Source organism: Salvia hispanica, chromosome 4 (assembly GCF_029641045.1).
Source record: "Salvia hispanica isolate PSC_SH4W2 chromosome 4, Shi_PSC_v1, whole genome shotgun sequence".
Classification (NCBI taxonomy): domain Eukaryota; kingdom Viridiplantae; phylum Streptophyta; class Magnoliopsida; order Lamiales; family Lamiaceae; genus Salvia; species Salvia hispanica.
Window position 1 is genome coordinate 5,951,334 of NC_142695.1, and position 24,864 is coordinate 5,976,197.

The 24,864-nt window shown below is 34.7% G+C and overlaps 4 protein-coding genes and 1 long non-coding RNA gene across 6 annotated transcripts; 4 read left to right on the forward strand and 1 right to left on the reverse strand.

Moving 5' to 3' along the window:
• Window positions 1-652: 652 nt before the first annotated feature.
• LOC125191962 (uncharacterized) lies at window positions 653-2,850 on the reverse strand. 2 transcript variants are annotated; one of them, XR_007171282.2, is made up of 3 exons: window positions 2,260-2,850; window positions 2,101-2,166; window positions 653-1,269 (listed from the first exon to the last, which is right to left on the reverse strand). It is a non-coding gene; the product is annotated as an uncharacterized LOC125191962 (long non-coding RNA). The 2 variants fall into 2 exon arrangements; XR_007171281.2 differs by having other exon boundaries at window positions 2,251-2,850.
• A 433-nt stretch (window positions 2,851-3,283) lies between these two features.
• Window positions 3,284-5,755, forward strand: UBC32 (ubiquitin-conjugating enzyme 32). Its single transcript, XM_048090151.2, has 5 exons — window positions 3,284-3,535; window positions 4,163-4,294; window positions 4,405-4,489; window positions 4,888-5,051; window positions 5,124-5,755. Exons 1-5 carry the CDS (start codon window positions 3,425-3,427, stop codon window positions 5,520-5,522), a joined length of 891 nt encoding a protein of 296 aa, XP_047946108.2. The 5' UTR covers window positions 3,284-3,424; the 3' UTR covers window positions 5,523-5,755.
• Window positions 5,756-7,106: 1,351 nt separating this feature from the next.
• LOC148927132 (F-box protein CPR1-like) lies at window positions 7,107-8,375 on the forward strand. The gene is made up of 2 exons (XM_089057351.1): window positions 7,107-7,367; window positions 7,672-8,375. The coding sequence occupies exons 1-2, from the start codon at window positions 7,264-7,266 to the stop codon at window positions 8,231-8,233; spliced, it is 666 nt and encodes a 221-aa protein (XP_088913477.1). The 5' UTR covers window positions 7,107-7,263; the 3' UTR covers window positions 8,234-8,375.
• Window positions 8,376-11,367: 2,992 nt separating this feature from the next.
• Window positions 11,368-12,829, forward strand: LOC125193115 (F-box/kelch-repeat protein At3g23880-like). Its single transcript, XM_089070153.1, has one exon. It carries the CDS (start codon window positions 11,541-11,543, stop codon window positions 12,618-12,620), a length of 1,080 nt encoding a protein of 359 aa, XP_088926279.1. The 5' UTR covers window positions 11,368-11,540; the 3' UTR covers window positions 12,621-12,829.
• A 5,942-nt stretch (window positions 12,830-18,771) lies between these two features.
• LOC125196308 (ATP-citrate synthase beta chain protein 2-like) lies at window positions 18,772-24,754 on the forward strand. The gene is made up of 17 exons (XM_048094765.2): window positions 18,772-18,918; window positions 19,876-19,994; window positions 20,090-20,192; window positions 20,881-20,946; window positions 21,032-21,155; window positions 21,262-21,396; window positions 21,639-21,699; window positions 21,791-21,867; window positions 22,086-22,241; window positions 22,340-22,468; window positions 22,560-22,692; window positions 22,775-22,902; window positions 23,027-23,132; window positions 23,248-23,324; window positions 23,451-23,521; window positions 23,627-23,911; window positions 24,363-24,754. The coding sequence occupies exons 2-17, from the start codon at window positions 19,895-19,897 to the stop codon at window positions 24,436-24,438; spliced, it is 1,827 nt and encodes a 608-aa protein (XP_047950722.1). The 5' UTR covers window positions 18,772-18,918; window positions 19,876-19,894; the 3' UTR covers window positions 24,439-24,754.
• The last annotated feature ends 110 nt before the right edge of the window (window positions 24,755-24,864 follow it).

Here is a 24,864-nt window from a genome sequence, read left to right on the forward strand (position 1 = left end):
TCCATATACTATTGAGTTTGTTCAAAACATTTCATGTTGCTTACGTTTTCAATTATCTGTAAACGAATGAACATCAATACAACTTTATAAATTCTCAACAGAACTATTTGGAATTCTCAATAAATGGTGTATAAATTCTCAACATACATATTTGGAATTCTCAATAAATCGTGTATAATTTCTCAACATAACTATTTATAATTCTCAATAAATCGTCTATAATTTCTCAACATAACAATTTGGAATTCTCAATACTATAAAGTTTGTTCAAAACATTTCGTGTTCCTTACATTTTCAATTATCTGTAAACGAATGAACATCAATACAACTTTATAAATTCTCAACTGCACAAACTGGAATTCTCAATAAATGGTGTATAAATTCTCAACATAACTATTTGGAATTCTCAATAAATGGTGTATAAATTCTCAAACATACATATTTGGAATTCTCAATAAACCATGTATAATTTCTCAACATAACTATTTGGAATTCTCAATAAATCGTCTATAATTTCTCAACATAACTATTTGGAATTCTCAATAATTGGCCTATACACATTTTCACACATTTTCAATATAGTTGTGACTAACAAAATAATATCAACACAACATTGAAACAATATCAAATCATGCACTTCTTAATATTTTATAGATGAGTTCCGATACTTCTTAATACTAACAAAAGGTACACACGCGTAACATGTCCAAAATGATATAGGTAATGCCATTAGTATTTCTACATACAAAATATTCAATGGCGGCATAGTTACAAAAGAAGTTAAGCTAACATATAATCCTCCAAATCTCCTACTGTTTTTCCCTAGTTACAATAACTGCTTTCACTTCAATTTTGCAGCAGTCTTCTGCTTATCAATTAAACGTTCCAACATATTGACAAAGTATTTTGTTGTCCTCTTTATTTGCAATATTTTTGTCTCCTCATCGTCTTTATCCTTCTTCGGCTTTTCTTTCTTCGACTTTTGTTTTCCTGCCTTCTCCTCTTTTTTACTGTCTTCTCTCCGCCTTTTGGATTTTCGGTTTCTTGTGAAGAATCATCAACAACTATATTTTCCTTGTGTGTTTCTTCATTTTCTGTTTCTGTTCCCTTTTCCAAAGAATCTCCTTCAGCTTCATTTTCCTTTTTTTTTATCTTCATATTTCTATTTTATTGCTTTTGCTTTTTTAATTTTTTCAGCAGAAGACCTTATGTTCTCATTGCTGTCTAAGTTATCTTCATCTTCCTGTGGTCTAGATCTTTTTCATGTAGCTGTATTTTTGGTAAACATAAACCATGATAATTAATTTAGAAACAAACTTATGTAAAGTACTACAATCATTCTAACAGGCTGTTGAATTCACAAATATCAACATATATATAAGACATCATCAACATATAGTTAACACATCATCAACATTTAGCTAACTCAATATCAATGTTGTATTAGATATAGGAAACAAAAGTTGCAGCGTGTGTAATTGGTAACTAAGTTTGGTAAACGCAAACCATGATAATTAGTTTCTCAAGAAACTTATATCAAGTACCACAATGATTCTAACCGACTGTTGAATTCACAAATATCAACCTATAGCTAACACATTATCAACATTTATGTAACACAATATTAACATTTGATCTAGATATGATAAAGTGTAGCAAACAAAAACTGCAGTATGTAATTAGTTATCAACATATAACTAACACATTATCCATATATATGTAAGACATTCTCAATATATGGCTAACACAACATTTTGTAGATATAGCAAACTTATAAATAATATGATAAAGGTGCATTGTGTTTAATTAGTTATCAACTTATAATTTGACAAACTAATATCAACAGAAGTTCAAGCTTTCTGAAATTGAAGATTCATCTTCCTCGTAATAGTTGAATTAGAAATCAATCCAACAAAAGTCAACATAGAAATTTAAGATTCATCTTCCTTATAAGCTTGTTAATAATTAAAGATTCCATTTACGTAGTTTTACAAACTTAACAACAAAACACGTATTGAAGCCTTTTAAACATATATTATCAAAAACTAAACCCGAATTCTTTGTTGAGATTAGAAATCATAAACTAAAACTGAAAAATACCTTTCGATGCATCCTCTGCAGAATCACTTCCGATTGAATTCCTTGAACTCATATCGAAGTCATTTTCTGCATAATTAATGTATTACTTTCGTTTTTGTTGAGATTTTATCAAGTTCAAAACAAATTTCGAAGATTAAATTTAAAACATACAATCAATACCGTCGATTTTTCCAAATCTCTAAATCTGCCCTGCGTCGAACTTTTCACCGGAGAACATGGAGTGATTTGGAGCTTTTTCGTTGGAGAAGATGGAGAAATTTGCAGCCTTTTCAAAGTAGGAGATGGACAGAAATGAATTGTTTGTTTTGATCGGCAAGAGAGGAATTTGCTGTGGTGGGTGAAGAAGTTTGAATACGGTGAGAACAAAAATTAAATCCCTAGCAGTTTAACGTGAATTGACCATTGTACCCTTTTGTTGAAATCTTTGTTTATGGTTGTTGATAATTTTTATATTGAATCTCAGTCTTTCATCTCAAGATCTAAGGGTTTAGATTCAGTCTCATTTTGGGATTATTATGCTGAAAGCATTAGAAGAGGATCCCCTTGAATTAATGTTGGAATTTCTTTTAAATACAAGGTGAAAAACGAGTTAGCTATAACTTGATCAGTAATAAAATAAGACGGTCCAGTTTATAAAGCCCAACTAATAGAAAATTAATAGGAAATTAAACTCCAGTTCTCTGCAAGAAGCATGCCGTTATCGGATGGGTGTTGAGGATGGGGTTGAAGGTGTGGAGACTATGGGGTCGGCAGTCGATGGAGGGCGTCTCGCGGCGATTCTCCACGGCTTGCGGTGAGGTCGGCCGATCCCGCCCGATCCCACCTAGATCCGCCGATGATTACCAATGATCTAAGGTCATGCACTACTCAATAAAAAGGAATTTGAAAAAGTATTTTATTTTTATCAATAAAATTAAGTAATTTACCCTTAATTCACAAAAAAAGATAAATATTAAGTAATTATTTTTATAACCTTTTTTAGTTAACCAAGGAGATGATCTTAATTAACCAAGGAGATGATCTTAATTAACTGAGCGTCACTCAACTACAATCTTCATGTAGTGCCATTGAGTCGTTGAAGTCAACATGGATAAATAAATGAGCGACTTCAGTTCAAACCGCAATGAACCGCACCGTAGAAAATGCAGTAAACACCCAATAAATATCCAACACGTACGAAATGCTGAATCGACGTCACGCGTCATCTGTTGTAAGGTGTTCCAGTTTTTTATCTCATCACACCAAACACACACACTCCCGAACATATTTGCAGAAATTCGTCGTCTCTTCATTCGTGATAGGTGCGATCTGCCGTTGGAGATAGATGGCGGAAGATAAGTATAACCGGAAGAATCCCGCGGTGAAGAGGATTTTGCAGGAGGTGAAGGAAATGCAATCAAATCCTTCTGAAGATTTCGTCAGCCTTCCACTCGAGGTATTGAATTCCCCCTATTGAGGATTTATTGTGTTAATTTCATATTTGATTCGTTGAAAATTTACATCATGTATCCAGCTAGATTCTTTTCGTGGAGATGACTATTTTGTTTTATTTACTTCGCTTTTAATTTTTGTTAGGAAAATATCCATCGAAAAAATAATACTATTCGATTCAATGATCCCCCGTGAATTTCCGATGTCATCTCCAGCTAATTTCTCTCTGAGAATTACAATGTATTGCGATTCTGAATGTGTCGCATTGATGAATTCTGTATAAGAATTATCCAATGGATAATTTATGGAGTAAAATTTATCGGTGAATTTTCCAATACGTTTTTACGGCTTAGAGATATTTATTAGACTTCGATGTGAATTCATTCATCAATTTCCTTTTACCTATTGATGATTCCTCGCTGCGAATATAACTTAATTTGATAAATGAAGTATACATTGTTTTAGGTCAGGAACAAGTGATTTGGTAAATTATAAGTCTCTTTTGATGGCGTTATGAATACTTCTTCTAATCAATAGTTCATGATGCTGTGTTCAAAACTTGGTTGCTTGGCTATTTTGTTGTTCCAACTTTTGAAGTAATCCCCCATGTTTTTTTTTTTTTTTTTGCCAGGAGAATATATTTGAATGGCAATTTGCTATTAGGGGGCCAAGAGACTCGGAGTTTGAGGGAGGAATATATCACGGAAGAATTCAGTTGCCTTCCGAGTACCCTTTTAAGCCACCTTCGTTTATGTTGTTGACGGTATTGGATCGATCATATGCTCAAGCAGCACACTTGAAGCTAATAATCTTCTGCTGCAGGGAACAACTTCTTTATGTATATTGTCTGACATCTTTTAATTTCTTTTCCAGCCAAATGGTCGATTCGAAACTCAGACCAAGATATGCTTGAGCATTTCAAATCATCACCCTGAGCACTGGCAACCATCCTGGAGTGGTATGTCATGATTAAGATTTTTGGTGGTAGTTTAGAACTTCAGCTTGTGCATGAATTTATGTAGCCAGGTAGTGAAGCCCAGTTATTGAAATTTGAAAGCATCTTCTGACTGTAGCTTAGCAAGTTTATGTTGTGCTATCAGATTTGAACCAGGATATTTGAATGCACAATTGTGTAAACTAGTCAAATTCAAATTATTTAGTTCATGGAGCATTTATCTATTTGTGAAATATGTGATATTTTTTGGGGACTTTTGTTGTGAGTTACAACTTCATATATTTGACGCATAAAGACATAGTACTATCTTTCATGATGGTAAATTTATCAATTTGCAGATATTCACCGTCTATATTGACTATTGATTATATATATGGAACTTCTGTTTGAATCTCTTGCAGTTCGTACTGCATTGGTAGCACTTATTGCGTTTATGCCTACCAGCCCAAATGGGGCCTTGGGATCCTTAGATTACCCAAAGGAAGAGAGGCGAGCTCTTGCAACTAAATCTCGCGAGTCAGCTCCTAGATTCGGGTCTCCAGAACGACAAAAGCTGATTGATGAGGTATACTTGCCCTAATCCATGTTGTTATATTTGTTCCATCATACATCTCTAACTCAATGCTACGTACCTCAGATTCATGAATATATGCTGAGCAAAGCCCAATCGCTGCCACAGAGCAACGTGAATTCTGAAGCACAACAAATAGACAGCAAAGAAATTCAGCAGATTCCCCAAGACATTGTTGAGGAAACTACAGAAGCCCCTTCCCACCCATCTGAAGAGAATGGAATCGTTGAACCCAATGAAACTCCTTCTGAGGAAAATGTTGCCCAGTCTTCAAGGCCAGTTCCTACCGTGCCCACAACTAGTGAGCAAGTGTTGCATAAGCCGGAAAATAGGGTTCATAAACCAGCAGACGACCGTCTGTTCACACTGGCTGCTTTCGGGCTTACTATAGCTATAATAGCTCTCCTGTTGAAGAAGTTCTTGAAAGCTAATGGACATGGGGCCGTCTTCATGGATGAGTCGTAAATTCCAGGTAAATATATGATGGACATTCTTCGTGGTGCACATAGTTGGTGGCTTGGTGCATAAGCTGAAAGAGGAGGGAAGGGATCGTAAATTCTTAGTTTTATAGATGAGAACATTTGTAGCTCTGATTCAACTACGAGTGCTTCAATCTTAATTTAGTGTGCATTTGTATAGTTTATAAACTATTTGTAGAAGTTGAACAATCTCATTTGATTTAAAGTGGGTTTTCTCCATATGCCTAGTGTTGCGTCTTGTTCTGATTGCTTAACACAGATCTTCACCCTACAATAATTAGTTACGTATTTTGATTAATTATGACTATTTGAAGACAACTTAGAAAAGTACTTGTGATTTGCTTGAAATAAAATGTAAATGTAATACTATAATTATATATAATAAAATGTAAATTAAGCTAATGTGAATATCTATAACAAAAATCAAATGAAACTCTAGACTTTAATCTTTTTTTCAAAACGAGAGAAACTCAGAAAAGTATTTGGAAAAAGGTTCCAAGTCTACACACGTCTATTACTGAAATGTCGACTTAAATCAACTAAAACACCCTTCTTCCCGTTGAGAGAATTCGGAATAAGGGATCAATTCCGCTGACCTTTCGAAATGAGGGATTAATTTCGCTGGCCTTTTGTAATTTGGGATCGTGGCATGCGTATTTTTCAGAATAAGGGATTTCTAATTTTTTCAATTTTTTCTATTCTATTTTAATATTATTTCCCTCCAATCATTTATCAATTGCCTAAATCACCCCTCTCAAATATTTTACTCCTAATTTCTACAAAATCACCGACACAGTTTCCTGCCATGTACAAACACGGCCAGCAAAATAAATGCTTCAGCTGGAAACGAATCCTTGGCTGGATCACCTTCCACATCCTCTTCACCCTCCCCATCTCCATCCCCTCCCCCTCCGCCCTCGACCGCCGCGGCTCCCCTGCCGACGCCACCTGATACAACTCCACCCACGACTGATGTAACCACCCAAAACCAGACTACCACTCATCGCTCCAACCGCTCCACTCGCACACCATCATACTTGAAGGATTATGTTTGAAGTAGTTTCTGTAACTTTAATAGAGGACATCAGAAAACTTTTCAATCAAGTGCATATTCCTTTCCTTTAGCTTTCTTTCAAACTTTGATTATTACGGTGCTCAGCAATTGGAGTAAGTAGTTGCTCAAAATACTACTTTTGCTTATAACACCACCCACCTCGGCGCCGCCACCTACACCTGCACCATCTGGGCCGTCAACTGCCAGATGAGGACGTGATAAGGGAGATGGAGCGAACGGAGAGGGGGGTGATTAAGGTAGGTGATTTTGTAGAAATTAGGAGTAAAATATTTGAGAGGGATGATTTAGGTCATTATAAATGATTAGAGGGAAATAATATTAAAATAGAATAGAAAAAAGAGAAAAAATTAGAAATTCCTTATTCTGAAAAATACGCATGCCACGATCCCAAATTACGAAAGACCAGCGAAATTAATCCTTCATTTCGAAGGTCAGCGGAATTGATCCCTTATTCCGAAATCTCTCATACTGTATTTACTTGCCACATTTTCTGAAATTGAATCCAGAGCAAAATCAATCTCATCAAACACTGATATCTTGCCATGGAAGATCCCTCCATTGTGATTCCCCATCTCCCAAACGATGTGATCATCGAAATTCTCACGAGACTACCAGTAAAACCCCTCTTGAAATTCAAACGCGTCTGCAAATCATGGCGAGCCCTAATTTCCAGCACACAATTCGTCGCAGCCCACCTCGAATTCACAAAATCAGCTCGAAATCTCACTACCCACAGACTCATTTTGAAGTATCGAGGTAATACTATGAAGCAATGTTCAGTTAATTCCATACTGCACCAATCTGTTCCCGAAGCATTCGATTTGAGCTGCTCACTCCTATCTGAGAGACATCAATTTTGGGTGGTGGGTTCTTGCAATGGTTTAGTTTTCCTGTTGATAGACAAAAAAGAAATGATTCTGTGGAACCCATCCACGGGAATTTGCAAAAAACTGCCAGATTTCGGCGTGGAAATAAACGTTGGTCACAATTATACTTATGGCTTAGGTTATGATAAATCGAGTGATGATTATAAAGTGGTGGGGTTTTTCAATGGCAATAGGGATTTGTCTGAGGTGATGATGCGAGTTTATAGTTTGAAGAATGATAAGTGGAAGAGGATCGAGAATTTTAAGGGGCGTTGGTCGTTGGATGGTACAGCGACATTTGCTAATGGGAAGCTATATTGGATTGCTTATCAAGGTTATGAGTTGAAACCCTGTTTGGATATTTTGTCCGTTGATTTGGAGACGGAGGAGTATGAGATACTGCAAATGCCGAGCTATGTGAAGAGAGGCTATTACTCGAGGTTGGGAGGAGCGTGGGAGGGGTCGTTGCACGTGCTGTGCAGCCATATGGAGAGTGCGGATGTGTGGATCATGGACGTGGGAGGAGGGGATTGGACGAAGGTGGCTACAATTCCCTATATTAATGATCTCTTGAAGAATACTTGTAAGAGTGCATCGTATGTGCTTAAGGATGGTCAGGTCCTGTTGCTTTGTGGTTCGACTTCTGTGATATTTGATGCAGAGGATTGCTCGTTTAGGTATCCGGAGGTTAGGGACTCGGGTGAACTCCTTCGAGTCAGTGCTTATCTGGAAAGTTTAGTCTCACCAGTAATCTAGGTATGAAGCTGATCATTAGTTTATGATTCTTCTTTAGTATGTCGGATTAGCATGATATTAACATGCAGTATGATGTAGAATTTGCTCTAATTTTTTTTATGATAGTATGGTATACATATATATCCATATAGTATTATTTACACATTCATGTGCTTCTTTCTTGATTTTGTGCATTCAGATTTCTATTTCTATGGTCTGCCCAATTGTGTTGAATATATTGTTGCTAGTATATTACTATATCACACACATTTTGCTGCTTGTTAAAGTTCAAGAACTTAACAAGGGTGATTTACTGATTTCTACACGAAGAAGAATTCTAAGAATGTTTCATCCTATTATTGCTTAGCTAACTATAGTTTGAGATCTTTATCAAAGATTCAAAGTTGTGCATTGTTTTTCAAACTATAATAAATGCCCATAAAAGCCGAAGAGATGTGTAAAACAAACCTGCAGCACTGCCGGCTCCACTGGCTCCGGACCCCACAACAACCCCGGACTGTGACATCCTCAACAACACAACCAAAGAACTCACAAAGAACTCAAGCACCAAATGCTGCAAAACACAGTGTGTGGTGTCAACTAAGATGGAAGATATAATGTGTATAGGATGAATGATGAGGGAGAAACGATGTCTTCTTATAGACTTTCTTTGCCGCAAACCAACGGGAGGGGAATTCAAATAATTCGTTTTTTCCAAAGTAGCGCGTAATTGAGTGGGAAGGGTAGTACATGTATTTAGGATAAAGAATAGGGACAAATAAGTCTTCATGACCTGTGAACCCATGTTTCGTGTAGGACAATTAGGTATCACTAAACACACGGTTTTGCTTACAGGTTTGTGAGGTTTGTGGGCCCATCCAGATACAAATAAGTCAACAATTGTTTCTGCATTAGACAATTATGATGAAGCGAACGAGCCCTTAATGACATATTTTGAAGGTGTTAATTTACAACCAACTAAAATATGGTCTATTTATTGCAATATTTTAAAAGTAGTGTTAAAATTGTGAAGAGAGAGAAATTAAGCACACACATCAATCAACAACTAATTCCGAAATCTAACACTCCCCTATTCTCGAATTCAATTATTTAAAAGTTTAAAACCATGACATGTGCCACATGAAAATTCAAGAGTACACAATCATGGTTTGGTTTATTAGAAATGAGTCGGTCATTCCCTTAAAAGGCTTGAGTCAGAATCAAATTGATGCGTAACAAAGTTAAGAGATTTTAACACACCCTTGCATATATCATGTCATGTGTGGGCCGAAATGAACATCAAACTTATACACGTTAGGTACACAAGACAAGAGATAAGAGATTTATCATCGATGTGAGCCGGAATGGACTTTCTCTCGTGCAATAAACAAAGAGATCCATCATTGACTTGGATCCGCTCTAATATCATGACTATTAGAAATAGTCACACAATCCCTTAAAAGGCCTCGTGAAGAAAATAATTATCCACGCTTATATAGATGAAAGAGTGAACTACAAAAATGGTCTTTGGACTATGGGACTATAGCTATAATAGCTCTCCTGTTGAAGAAGTTGTTAAAAGCTAATGCACATGGGGCTGTCTTCATGGATGAGTCGTAAATCTCAGGTAAATATATGATGGGCATTCTTCGTGGTGCACATAGTGGGTGCATAAGCTGAAGGAGGAGGGAAGGGGGTCGTAAATTCTTAAGTTTTATACTCCCTCCGTTTCTTTATAGTTGAGGCGGAACTTTTCGACACGAAGTTTTAGAAATGAATGTTGGGTGTGTTAAATAAATAGATAAAAAAGTAAGAGAGAGGAAAAGGTAGAGAGAATAAAGTATAAAGTAAATAAAGTTGAGAGAATAAAGTAAGAAAGAAGGAAAAGTTATCATATAAGGAAACGACTCAACTGAAGAAACTTTTCGAAATGGTAAAATGACTCACCTATGAAGAAACAGAGAGAATAAATGAGAACAATTGTAGCTCCGATTCAAAAACGAGTGTATATATTATATACACCTGCATAGTGTTTGTAGAAGTTGAACAATTTCATTTAATTTAAATTAACACAGTTCTTCACCCTACGATATTTAGTTAATGTATTTTGATTAATTATGAATATTTGAAGAGAACTTAGAAAAGTACTTGTGATTTGCTTGAAATAAAATATAGGGTCCTATTCTAATGCTTATAGCGCCCTAATCCAAAATCAAAATTAAATCTCCACCATTGGATTTAAAAATGAGTGGATGAGATTAAAGCTCACAAATCTCAATAAATAGTAGACAAAATATCAACAAAAGGGTAATATCGTCATTATGTTATCATATGATAATTTTCGTGGGTGTTTTTTTATATCAATATTGTGTATTACAAATATCAACAATATGACATTAGAATATCAATAGGACAAGAAAATATCAATACATTTTTATTGAGATTGGACATGCATAATATTGAGATTTTGCCTACAATATATTGAGATTTTTTGTTGCATTTGTTGATAAAAGCTGCTTATCAACATGTACGAAAATTGAAATATAATTTATCAAATTTCATCACCCAAACATCGTCGGAACATATGCAATTGAGATCTCGTTGGAATCCTTCTTAAATTATCTTTAATTTGGTATATTTTTTTGTGAAAAAATAATTTAAATTGAGAGAGTTACGTAAATTTAAAGATTTGAGATGATTTTGAGGAGAGAGAAAGTAGTTAGTTATAATTACTACATATATGATTTGACATTAATACCCTTTTTATTTAATTAATAATTAGTTAAATTTAAAATATATTACACTTGGCGTTATATTAACCACAAGATCTTCTAATCAAATTGTTGAAAATTGGTTTCAATTTGGGATTGGTAATTAGTTAGCAATTGATTATGTCCCATAAAATGTAAATAAAATATATTATAATCAAATTGTTGAAAATTGGTTTCAATTTGGGATTGGTAATTTGTTAGCAATTGATTATGTCCCATAAAATGTAAATAAAATATATTATACTATACTATAATTAGTAACTATATAATAGAATGTAAATTAAAGTACTGAGATTATCTATAACAAAAACCAATGAAACTATAGACTTTATTCTTTTTACAAAATGAGAGAAAAGTGCTACTCCATATGGCAAAAGGTTCCAAGTCTACGCACGTCTGGCAAAAGGTTCCAAGTCTACGCACGTCTGTCACTGAAAATTCAAAGTGTTCTCCAATCAAAAACTGGATGATCCTTTCACTTTATTTACTTACCACTCAATTTTCTGAAATTGAATCCAGAGCAGAATCAATCTTATCAAACACACTGAAATCTTGCCATGGAAGATCCCTCCATTGTGATTCCCAAACTCCCAAACGACGTGATCATCGACATTCTCACGAGGCTACCAGTAAAACCCCTCTTGAAATTCAAATGCGTCTGCAAATCATGGCGAGCCCTAATTTCCAGCACACAATTCGTCGCAGCCCACCTCGAATTCACAAAATCAGCTCGAAATCTCACCACCCACAGACTCATTTTGAAGTATCGAGGTAATACTATGAAGCAATGTTCAGTTAATTCCATACTGCACCAATCTGTTCCCGAAGCATTCGATTTGAGTTGCTCACTCCTATCTGAGAGAGATCGAGTTTGGGTGGTGGGTTCTTGCAATGGCTTAGTTTGCCTGTTGATTGATAAAAAAGAAATGATTTTGTGGAACCCATCCACGGGAATTTGCAAAAAGCTTCCAGATTTGGGCGTGGAAATAAACGTTGATGACTATTTTACCTATGGTTTAGGTTATGATAAGTCCAGTGATGATTATAAAGTGGTAGGGTTTTTCAATACTAATAGGGATTTATCTGAGGTGATGGTGCAAGTTTATAGCTTGAAGAATGATAAGTGGAAGAGGATTGAGAATTTCAAGGGGCGTTGGTCGATGGATGGTACAGCTACGTTTGCTAATGGGAAGCTCCATTGGATTGCTAATCAAGGTCATGAGTTGGAATCCGGTTGGGATATTTTGTCCGTTGATTTGGAGACGGAGGAGCATGGGATACTGCAAATGCCGAGCTATGTGAAGAGTGGCTATTACTCGAGGTTGGGAGGAGCGTGGGAGGGGTCGTTGCACGTGCTGTGCTGCCATATGGAGAGCGCGGATGTGTGGATCATGGACAAGGGAGGGGAGGATTGGACGAAGGTGGCTACAATTCCCTATATTGATGATTTCTTGAAGAGTACTTATAAGAGTGCATCGTATGTGCTTAAGGATGGTCAGGTCCTGTTGCTTTGTGGTTTGAAATTTGTGATATTTGATGCTGAGGATTGCTCGTTTAGGTATCCGGAGATTAGGGAGTTGGGTGACCTCGTTGGAGTCGGTGCTTATCTTGAAAGTTTAGTCTCACCGGTGGGATGATGGTGGTAGATGTTGTTTGTGGTAGGCGATTGCATTGCTGGAACGTTATAATTCCGTGTTGTTGTGATTGTAATTTACTACGGTATATAGCAAAATGGCATTCTCTCATCAGTATTCTGTGAAGTCTCTTTTATATCTTTTGGTTCTGTATGTGTAGTATATTATTGTAATGTATGCACAATAATTGATGGAGATATTGTTTGCTAGTATATTCTACACATTTTGCTGCTTAAATAAAGGGTCAAGAATGGTGATTTACTGACAATTGAGAGGAGAATTCCCAAGTAAAGTTAGATATTTGCAATGGAGAGTGACGATTCGCCTCCTTCCATGGAGACTATGCCACCGTTCCACTTCTGTATCTCTGCAATCACCGAACTTCTCATTTTTTCTCTCTGCATAATCTCTCACGAGATTCAAATAACTCGCCAAATCATGGTGGGCTGCTGTATAAATCCGTTTTACACATTCAAGTTCAAACTTAACAAGGGTGATTTACACATTCATTTTGTTGGCTTGTAAGGAAGCTTTAGCAAATGGCCTTCTCTCAAACCAGTAATCTTGGTATGAAGCTGATCATTCTTCTTTAGTATGTCGGATTAGCATGTTATTAATATGTAGTATGATGTAGAATATAGTGGTTTGCTCTAATTTCAATTATGAAATTCTATGTGCATTCAGATTCCTATTTCTCTGGTCTGCCCAATTGTGTTGAATATATTGTTGCTAGTATATATCACACACATTTTGCTGCTTGTTAAAGTGCAAGAACTTAACAAGGGTGATTGACTGATTTCTACACAAAGAAGAATTCTAAGAAGTTTGATATCTTTATCAAAGATCAAAGTTATGCATTGTTTTTAAAAAGAAAAATAGAAAATCTTCCACTTTAATAAATGTCTGCTAGCTAATATTTCAAGCTAGTCATTAGGTTATCTGAAATTTTCAACCTCTCAGTAGGTTACTACTTAAAAGGATCATTTAACTTATGGGATTATTTAGTGGAAAATAGTGGAATTTATATGGCCTTCACCTTTCGGTTTCACATTAATATATACATAGCTCAATCATATGAAGCATCTTACATCTCTGCCTTTATTGATCGTAAATACTCAGACTATGTACCAACAAATTGGCTATGTATCAACCATTTATGATCCCGTTTAAATACAAAAACTCTTAATGACATAGTTTAAAGGTGTTAATTTACAACCAACTAAATATAGTCTATTTATTGCAATATTTTAATAGTGTTAAAATTGTGAAAGGAGAGAAATTAAGCTCACACATCAATCAACAACTAATGCCGAAATCTAACACCCTATTCTCGAATTCGATTATTTAAAAGTTAAAAACCATGACACATGCCACGTGAAATTTCAAGAGTATGTAATCTTGGTTTGGTTTATTAGAAATGGGTCAGTATTCCCTTAAAAGGCTTCAATTATTCATGAGTCAGAATCATCATCAAATTGATGTGTAACAAAGTTAAGCTTTAACACGCTCTTGCATGTGTCATGTGTGGGCCAAAATGAACATCGAACTTCCACACACTAAGTAGACAAGACAAGAGATAAGAGATTTATCATCGATGTGAGCCGGAATGAACATCGGACCACTCGTGAAATAAAGAAAGAGATCTATCACCGACTTGGATCCGCTCTAATATCATGAGTATTAGAAATGAATCACATAATCCTTTAAAATGCCTCATAAAGGAAATAGATATCCATAGTTATATTAGATGAAATATGATCTTTCACTAAGTCAGATGTATAAATTTTAACATAGTTTGATGCTACTGATAAATCCTGAGATATACTAGCATCTAATATTTGATTAAAATCAAAATAAAGCATACAATGCCTCCTCATCTATATGTTGACTAACGTTTAACATGAATAATGATATTATAATTATGATTATATTATTTTAGCACACACATTATGATCAAATTCCAATACGTTTTGTTTGTAATTTAATTTGTGACCATAATTTGACTTTCTCGTAATTAAAATCAGTTAAGAGCTACAATTAATTATATCAACTATAATCCATATGGACCAGTAGATAATTACTCCTTGTGTAGTGGACATCTTGTGAGTTGTAACTGAAAAATCATAATTTTGAGACGTCTTCAGAATCGAGCTATCTTCGACACATTTATAAATAAATAAATCGACTATTAATAAAGAAAAGTATTATAGCCTATCCAAGTAGGTGAGCTGATTTTAATATAAGTTGGCTTCTACAAAGGAGGCACATTGACTTAGGTACATTAATTACACAATCGGAAAATCCTATGCATGTTGCTATTAGTTAATAATAAATCTACAGATGCACTAATTTGACCGCAACTTAGATTTGTAGTATACTTTAGGAGTTTAATCGGTTTAGGGTGTTAAATAAAGCTTGTTCAAAAAATATAGTATTTCTTATTTTTTTTAGTGGTTTGATTGGACAATATAGGTTCTTATTCTCAATTTGTGATAGGTTTGATAATCGACTTTAACTTTATAGGTTTGATAATCGACTTTAGTATAATGGAGTTTTAAGGCATATGCAGATATTATTGTAACCTTCACCTCAGTTTAAATCTCTGCTGTTGAAAATGTCTGTGAGTGAAAAATTAGATAAAATAAAGTGTATTTGGAAATCGACTTTAGTGTATTCACTGGCGGATCAAGTGACTGTTTTTCGTGCTGATTTGTAGACACTTCTAAGGATGAGACAACTGCCCAAGGATTTGATTTTTTTTGGGTCATTTAGAAACATGTTTTTTAATTTGTGCCCAAAATTATACTATTATTCATTTTTATTTTATATACTCCCTATACAAATAAACTTTCTTACAAATATACATAAATCAATGGATCTTTCACGCACTCGATTAAGTAAACAATGTGTATTTGATAAAATTTGATGTAATTAATATGACTTGAGTTCATGACTATTAGCGAGGTAGGCACTATAATTTCAAAGTGTACTTTCCTAATTTCAGCATAGCAAACAATTAATGATCACACCTTGCAGGTGTAATTATTTTCCTAAGGATGTTAAATAAATGTAACTACCTTATTGTAGGTACAACGCATTTTATTACTGAGCAAATCATTGAGATTACAAGGCAAAAAGGAGCATGTCAAATTTACAAGGCAAATCATACATGCTAAATGTAGAAATTAAATAAATATCGCCCAATTATAATAGGCGATGCAACATGTTGTCCGGGCCTATTATTTCTGTCTAGTTTAATTTAATAACCAATTATGTTTAGTTTGAGATTAAAAAATTTAGATACTCCGTAAAACAATTTAATATTATTTGAATATCGATTAATTTTAGATATGATTAATATTTAAAATAGAATTAAAATATTTTAATTCATATTTTTAAATTACCAATGTCACGAGTTTGACCGAAATTTATACTACTAAGTTAAATTAAATAAATAAGATAAGTATATTTATCATAAATTCGGGTCAGAAGTCACTATGGGTCAAATTTGACCTATTTTTTAAAAGTAACTCAATAAATTGGCTAAATATGTCTAATGAAGCTTTATGCAAAATGCCTTTTCAGAAAAACTAAAACTGAATTTTAATCAGATAAATTTTAAAAAGAACGTACTATAGTATTGATAAAAGTATATGGCATATTAATGAAAAGTGGCTCACAAGAGCTGATTAGGCATCAACGGATGAATCACACAAAAGAAGAATATTATTTTAATCACGCACTATTTTTGTTTTTATAATATAATATTTTGAATTTTAATTATATAATTTTTAAATTTTCAACAATTAATTTTAACTTTATAAATATTACTACCATTTAAATAAATATTTAAAATTAGAGATAAATGAAAAATGTAGCATAAAAAAGATAAATGACGTAACCATAAATAATAGAGATTTGATTGAATTTTTTTTTTGGCTGGCATTGTTGATAAATGCTGAATTTATATAGTAGTAATAGTTCCTAACTCGGTCATGTAAAAGAAAAATGTAAAAGCTGAGTAGACTTTATATGCCTAATCAATGTTGTTACATAGTTGACCAAGAAGTAAAATGTGTACACTATGAAATAAAATGGTTTGGTCAAATTTATAAGTATTAGCAACACTATTTGGAGTATTTAATTTTGAATTAAGTATGTTTTCTTTTCCGACTTGCAACTTTTTTCCTATGATTCTCGTATGGTTTCAAACTACAATTCTTGACCAAATTTATAACTATTGATACTGAAAAAGTGGAAGATAAAAATAATTTTCTATCTTTGAGTCAAATTCGGAGATCTATATAGTCCATTTGTGTATACAATTGCATTCATTTCTTAATAAAAAAAACTCCATTAGAATTTTCCTTTTTTTTCAGTACTCGATAATTACTTAGAAATTTGCCACTCTTTACAAAACATTACTCTGATGAGATCATGGGATAGTTTGTTTTCATCGATCCTTTAATTAATAAAGTTAATTATATCTTAAATTTTACTTTACGTTCGGTTTTTTCTTGTTCATATATTTTTCTATTGACAATTGCATTCAATTCCTTGCGAGGCCATGTCAAATATATCTGTTTGAAGGTCAATTATGTCAGCCTACTTATAAGTCCGCACCTATTTTTTGGATTTTAGTTTTATGTCATATTTATAAACATAACATTTAATGATAGTGATTGGTGGGTGTACATTAATATGTTAATGGTTATACATGTGATTTTATATATGATGAAGCTTTATATAAATAGAAATATTATTTTAAAAACATACAAAAAATAAATGGCTTCCCGTCTAAAATGTGTCGAAAAAACAATTCTAACAAAGCAAACACGCAAGACATTAGTATGTTAGAAAAAATAGAATTGCAATTTTTATGAGTATTTAAGTTTATGAGATTATTAATTTGTGGTGTTGATGAGACAATTAATTAGATTTCTGAAAATTTACGATCTTGTTAATTTATTTAATTTATTAAGCATTAAATTATTATAGTGGTGAGATTATTAATTTTAAGTGGTTTACTGTATTCATTGTGGTTTTGTAACTTACCTTCCAACCAAAGTGATTGAATTAAGACAAATATGCCCTTCAACTTTGGTGTACAACCACTTACACGAGTGCACCAATCAAGAAGATAAAATGACTTTTGTACCCTCAACAAATAAAAAGCAAAATATAATAAAACATCAATTAGAATCATATAAGACTATATTTTTTTTAGAACCGAGTGAAGAAGAGTCCACAACGTATAATAAACAAATCAAATGTGACATAAAAAATTGGCAAATATACATGCTTGCAATTAGCCTAGGGTATCCAATTGAGTGAGTTTGTGAATTTCTTTTTAAAAGTTTAATCATATCATAATTTTTAGTTAAAATTTTTATACTCATCAATTCATCATACGATATGATTCATATCCTCAACTAATTAGTTAGAAATTTAGAGTAGAGATATTTTATCAACTAAGTTAGACTTTTCCATTATCCCATCACATTGCATCATTATACTTAATTAGTGTGATTAAATTTATAAGAAAAATAAAGAAAATAATAAATCCAATTTATTAAAAAAAATAGTATGAGCTCGAGGGTATTTTAGTAGTTACCTAAATTTGGAATCCTTATTTAACTCGTGAATTTATAATTCTATTTCCAACCCCCATGCAAGTCAAGCCCACCACTAAATCCACCTAACTTTTCCAACTTTCCCACTCTTACAAGCATTCAATTTTTGAAAATAAGAATACAATAAATAAATACTCTTAATATAGTAGATTAAACAACTAAGCACTTGAGCAACTACCCACCAGCACATGTGTACATTGAAGTTTATTACACGATACAAGTCAATTTGAGGTTTGCAATAATATAAAATAAAAAAACGTTAAATCATCGATTTGAACATTTAAGCTCAAATTAATACTAATTCAATAATTTTTGGAAAATAAATATACCAACTCGATTCATAAATCCATGTGTGAATAAGAAATTGGCTTGCTATTTGCTAACTTCCAAATTCACATGGCGGCCAGTTAATGAAAATTTTAATTTGGAAAATAAACATTGATTTTTTAGATCCAAATCAAATAAAATTATTATTTTATTCAACTGTTGATAGCACACCTTCTATTAACAAACTAACAACCCACTCTTCATTCCCTATATCTATATATAAATATGTATGCATAGTCACTACAATCCAGCCACCTCCTACTCCTCTCCTACGCAGTAACAGATTAGATTTTACTACTGAATCTTCGTCGTAGGCTTTGGAGTTTGATTTGACTGATAAGGTAGCTGCATTTTCTCGATTTCATTTTTTTGGATTTGGATTTGGTGGAGTTTTGTGATTTATGCCGTTTGTGTTTGTTTTTCGGATCTTACAGATCTGTTTTTATTATATTGCGTTATTTTTTATGTTGATTTGTGATTCCTGTTAATGTCCTTTGTGGATAGATGAGGTTTGAATAATCGGATCTCTGTTTGATTTTTTAAGTATTCTTTGTTGATGTTTTCGAGGAAATCTGTGTTGAATTGTATTTATAGTGTGATTTGAGCTGATGCTTTTACTCAAGCTGTTTGTGGTGAATCCAGTGGATCGTATGTGTAATTGTATTGGTTTATTGATTTCATAGTAGTGTTTATGCCGTTGAAGGTCGAGAATGTGTGAATTCAGTAATGATCTGAGTTGTGTCTGTGAAAGTTTGGGTGGAGAGAATTAGGAATGCATTGAATTTGTTCGAGAATGTGCTAGGATACAAGGATCAGAACAATAAAGAAGACTTATGTAGTTAGGGAGTGATCTGCTTGAAAATCGATGTTTCTCTTGTTGGAAATGATGATCATCGTATTAAAGTAGTGTTGGTATTCAAAATAGTGTTCTAGATTTGCTTGCTTGGGGATTTGCAATTGTTTATAGGAATTTTGTCCCATGTTTTATACATGATTGTGATCATGAAAGTAGTGTGTAGATTATTATACCTTGATCTGTTTAGTAGTAGGACTGGTATGAAAAATGCATGTTGATGCTGCAAATTTGGCATGTTTAACCATATGATAAGATAAAAAACTGAAACCTCGAAGCTGTTTCTTCTTTTATAAAATTCACTAGAAGGGGTTATATAACAAAAGGTTAGGGAATAGCTGTATATTTTTTGCTTCTCATCACTTGGGAGGAAATTGCTGTGCATCTTTGGTAGCGATTGGTATGGAAATTGTAGCTTGTATTCTGATGTTGTAGTTGCATGCAGGAGGTGTTTTGTCAACACCATGGCGACAGGACAGCTTTTCTCAAAAACCACTCAAGCATTGTTTTATAATTACAAGCAACTGCCGATTCAGCGGATGCTTGATTTTGATTTCCTTTGCGGTAAAAAATTAACTGAACCATTCTATGTCAGCTGCTTTTGAGATAAGATTGTGTTCTTAAATTAACAAATAATTTCTCATTTTTTGCGAGTTCAGGCAGGGAAACACCATCTGTTGCAGGAATTATAAATCCTGGTTCTGAGGGATTTCAGAAACTATTTTTTGGTCAAGAGGAAATTGCGATTCCAGTCCATTCTGCGTAAGTTTTACATTATTTTATGCAGTTTTTGCATTCATCACTGCCTTGGTTTTAGATGTTAAAGCGGCCAACCTAGGATTTGTATCTGATGCAATATAACAGGCATAGAGATATAATGCTCATGTTTTCAGTTTGTATGGATATAAAAGCCATAGAGCTTTACTTTTGATTTATTAATGATTGCCATTTAAACATCTTTATATAAATAACTGCATGTATATATTTTAGTATGGCACCATTCTCTTGATGGGATAGTTAGATAGATAAAACCAATCAGATACCTTCTTTCTACCTACTTCCACATGATTACATTTTAGATGTAAATTGGTTTTATATACTTGAAAATGACTAACTGGATATCAATATATAAAAAAGTACTAAATATTTACACGTGACAGTTCCAACTCTGTTCTGCTGTAAGATTGAGCTCCCTCAACCCCCCAACCCAAGGAAAACAAAATAAAATTGGAGATTATCTATGCTGTAGAGAAGGCCCTCTTGGCACTATTTAAGGTTTTTACATGTATCTGCAGAAACTGCCTTCCCTTAATAATGAAAATGAGGAGAGCTCCTATTATATGAACAATTTAAAAATAGTAATAATCATCTGCATTATTGCTCTCCCTTTTTTTATCCCCCCTCTCATCAAATCGCAAGACATGAGATTGAATTTTCTCCTCTGTTGCAGTATCGAAGCCGCTTGTGCTGCGCATCCGACAGCTGATGTTTTCATTAACTTTGCATCATTCAGAAGGTTTGTCTTGCCTAAGTCAAAAAAAAAAAAAGTGAGATTTTCTGCTTATTTTATCTTTCTCATAACTGTACTTTTCATCTTGCAGTGCTGCAGCTTCATCTATGGCTGCTCTCAAGCAGCCAACAATCAAAGTTGTGGCCATTATAGCTGAAGGTGTCCCTGAGTCTGACGCCAAGCAGTTGATTGCCTATGCCAAAGCAAACAACAAGGTAAACTATTTTGATGTCTTCCGGAGCTTATCATTTGAACTCTATTTCATTTCTTTATTTTGAGCAGTATGAAATATATATTAATTGCAAACATGAACTTGGTTAGGTTGTCATTGGTCCAGCAACAGTCGGAGGTATTCAAGCTGGTGCATTTAAGATCGGTGATACTGCTGGGACAATTGATAATATTATACAGTGCAAACTGTACAGACCGGGGTCTGTTGGCTTCGTATCAAAATCTGTGGGTGACCATTGCTTAGCCTCCTTTTGCTATCATTCATATACTTTCCATCTGAAGTACAAAGATATATCTTGCGTATATAGCGAACTAGTTTAAAGCCTAAGTTATTATCAACTAATTACTTGATTGAATGTTGAATCTCTTAGGCATACTCTCCTGTTACATCTGAATTTAAGTATCTGCGATGATAGCATGTTTCATGATATTCACTGCAGCATCTAACTTTTATATCTGAACTACAGGGTGGTATGTCTAATGAATTATACAACACAATTGCTCGTGTCACGGACGGGATATATGAAGGTTGGACATTTTTCTCTACCATATTCTAATCCCATTTAGTTGCCTCTGTTGAGTAAAATAGTCTAAATCCATGTGGATAATGACTCGATAGGTATTGCAATTGGAGGAGATGTGTTTCCTGGCTCAACACTTTCTGATCATGTCTTGCGATTCAACAACATTCCTCAGGTATTTAACACCCACACCCTGCTGCAGTTGTTTTCTTATTGTCTTGTAGTTACTCTTGAAGTAAAATTCATAAACAAACTCAGTTTTGCTAAGTTTCTTTTGGGAATCGGTATGGTCTGAAAGATGCAGAATATGTGTTTTAAATTGGCAGTCACTTTATTTGAAGTGGTCTCATCTTTATACTCAGATTTAATTTTTGGTTTATTGAACAAAACTAGGTTAAAATGATAGTCGTTCTCGGGGAGCTTGGTGGACGTGATGAATATTCCCTAGTTGAGGCCCTTAAACAGGGGAAAATCAATAAACCCGTCGTTGCGTGGGTCAGTGGAACTTGTGCTACACTCTTCAAGTCAGAAGTACAATTCGGTCATGCGGTAAGCATTAACCTTAAGTTCTTGCTTGTAGAGCCATGCTTTAGAGCATTCTACGACATGGGCTATATATCTCAGATTCTGTTATTATTTGTAATCAGGGGGCAAAGAGCGGTGGAGAGATGGAATCTGCACAGGCCAAGAATGAAGCACTCAGAGAAGCTGGAGCTGTTGTTCCCACTTCTTTTGAGGCATTTGAAGGTGCAATCAAGGAAGCATTCGAGAAATTGGTATGTACTTGGTAATTTCATAATGCTGGAGCTAGATTTTACTCTCCTTTCTATTCGGCATGTGGCTTAAATGATTGGTTCTTTATATTAGGCTGAGGCTGGAAAGATTTCCCAAGTAAAGGAGGTAAAACCCCCTCAAATACCGGAGGATCTTAGCAGTGCCATTAAGAGTGGAAAAGTTCGAGCTCCAACACATATTATTTCGACAATCTCTGATGATAGAGGTACGAGAGTGTTCTCTAGTGTGTACATGCTATATTACTGATATCTATTTGAGTGACTAAACTCGACTGTTTCAAATGGCAGGTGAAGAGCCAATGTATGCTGGTGTCCCTATGTCATCCATTGTTGAACAAGGATTAGGTGTTGGTGATGTCATCTCTTTGTTGTGGTTCAAACGAAGCCTCCCACGTTACTGCACACGCTTTATTGAGGTATTCTTTACTATCTTTTGTGCTGACCTGACAATCATGGCAATCAATCCCAAGAGGGGGGTTGTTTTCCTTTTCATTTGTTGTTTGAACTTTACACGTCGACTAATATACGGTTTCATGCCAGATTTGTGTCATGCTTTGTGCTGACCATGGTCCCTGCGTCTCTGGTGCTCACAATACCATTGTTACAGCCAGAGCTGGAAAAGACCTCGTTTCCAGTCTTGTCTCAGGTAGGTTGCAGATCTATCATTGCTCAGTGCTCACATAACAAAAGAAAAACAGTCCTGTCAAAGGCTTTTGAGGTTTAATCTCATGGTCAATGAGTAATCTTTCGTTGCAAAACAGGTTTATTGACAATTGGACCACGATTTGGTGGTGCTATTGATGATGCTGCTCGTTACTTCAAGGATGCTTATGACAAGGTGAGTTTCCACACAAGTGACAAAAACAATAAGCTTCTCCTGTGTTGTGTTTTAAGTGAGCTATTTACCTTCTCTTCCCCGACCTTTCTTGGATATGAAGCATGTTGACATGGTTTCTCCTCTCAGGGTCTTACTCCTTATGAGTTTGTCGAAAGCATGAAAAAGAAGGGTATTCGCGTTCCTGGCATTGGGCACAGGTAACATTAACAACATCCTCTATTTCTCAGTTCTGTTTTCGTGTCTAAGTTTTACTGTACTTTTTTTGAACTGGAATATCAATTACGTTTCCTTAATTCCAACAGAATCAAGAGGGGTGACAACAGAGATAAGAGAGTCGAGTTACTTCAACTGTTTGCACGCACCAACTTTCCATCTGTGAAATACATGGAATATGCAGTTGAAGTCGAAACCTACACCCTTTCAAAGGCAAACAACCTAGTCCTCAACGTCGATGGTGCCATTGGTTCCCTATTCTTGGACCTTCTTGCTGGTAGTGGCATGTTCACAAAGCAAGAAATTGATGAGATTGTTGGCATTGGCTACCTCAATGGCCTCTTTGTGCTGGCTCGTTCCATAGGTCTCATTGGGTGAGTTTTACTTCTCCATTTTTAGGAACTCTTGTCTAGAGCTATCAAACCCAGCTCAGTCCAGCCTGAGCCCGTGGGGCCAAAGGTAGAATCTGGACCGGGCTGATAAAAATCTGCCGGATTTAACAGAAGCATGGCATAGCCCGACCTAAAAGTCGGGCGTTTTCGGACCAAATGATATGTTTTGGACTTTCCCTATTCTGAGCCATACTAAAAAATGTGGCCTAGTCCGTCTCAAGATCAGGTCGGTCTTTCGGGCCAGACCAGTTCTGATATGAGACTGTTTTCATGTCATGATCCAGAATTCCAGATCAAATATAACAAAACACCATAAAATTACAAAAATCCCATTGATTATGAGCTTAGCTTTAGTTTTTGACTGCATTTCATCTTCTTCAAGCTGCAACACAACAATATTCATCTGATCATTCCGTTTTTCTCTGAATCTCAGGCACACTTTTGACCAGAAGCGACTGAAACAGCCTCTCTACCGTCACCCATGGGAAGATGTGCTCTACACCAAGTAAACATACATTTCAATGCCTGCCTAGCAATGGCATTATTGTTCAAAGTTTTCCTGTTGTCAATTCATTGTGTCGTTTTTTCGGTTTTCGTGCTGGCCAAAATTTGCCATGGAGAAACTCCTTCACATCAGAATGTGCCGTAGGGAGGATACTCGCTTTAACGGGACGTTCTTGTGCTGTAGTCATTAAGAAAATCTAATAGAAAATCATAATCTCAGTTGTGCTACTAGTTTTGATGTATCTTAACTTGGGAGTGTCTGCTCTCTCCACATTGCTATTGTTGTCACTCTTTAATAATACAATAACATCTTTGTTGGTATGATATTCTCCTATATATTCAATCTTGTCTTGTATTGATTTTACAAATTCTAGGAGGTTATGATTATATAGACATAAATAACTTTCAGAATCATGTCTTTCAACCAACTT

Excerpts from the sequence above, each read along its gene's own strand:
- LOC125196308 (XM_048094765.2), top strand. The coding sequence starts at position 19,895 with ATGGCGACAGGACAGCTTTTCTCAAAAACCACTCAAGCATTGTTTTAT. Across the intron at positions 21,156-21,261 it reads ATGCCAAAGCAAACAACAAG|GTTGTCATTGGTCCAGCAAC; the intron begins GTAAACTATTTT and ends GAACTTGGTTAG. Across the intron at positions 22,903-23,026 it reads ACTGCACACGCTTTATTGAG|ATTTGTGTCATGCTTTGTGC; the intron begins GTATTCTTTACT and ends GTTTCATGCCAG.
- LOC148927132 (XM_089057351.1), top strand. The coding sequence starts at position 7,264 with ATGGCGAGCCCTAATTTCCAGCACACAATTCGTCGCAGCCCACCTCGA. Across the intron at positions 7,368-7,671 it reads ACTCATTTTGAAGTATCGAG|GGATTTGTCTGAGGTGATGA; the intron begins GTAATACTATGA and ends CAATGGCAATAG.
- UBC32 (XM_048090151.2), top strand. The coding sequence starts at position 3,425 with ATGGCGGAAGATAAGTATAACCGGAAGAATCCCGCGGTGAAGAGGATT. Across the intron at positions 4,295-4,404 it reads CTTCGTTTATGTTGTTGACG|CCAAATGGTCGATTCGAAAC; the intron begins GTATTGGATCGA and ends TTTCTTTTCCAG. Across the intron at positions 5,052-5,123 it reads GACAAAAGCTGATTGATGAG|ATTCATGAATATATGCTGAG; the intron begins GTATACTTGCCC and ends TACGTACCTCAG.
- LOC125193115 (XM_089070153.1), top strand. The coding sequence starts at position 11,541 with ATGGAAGATCCCTCCATTGTGATTCCCAAACTCCCAAACGACGTGATC.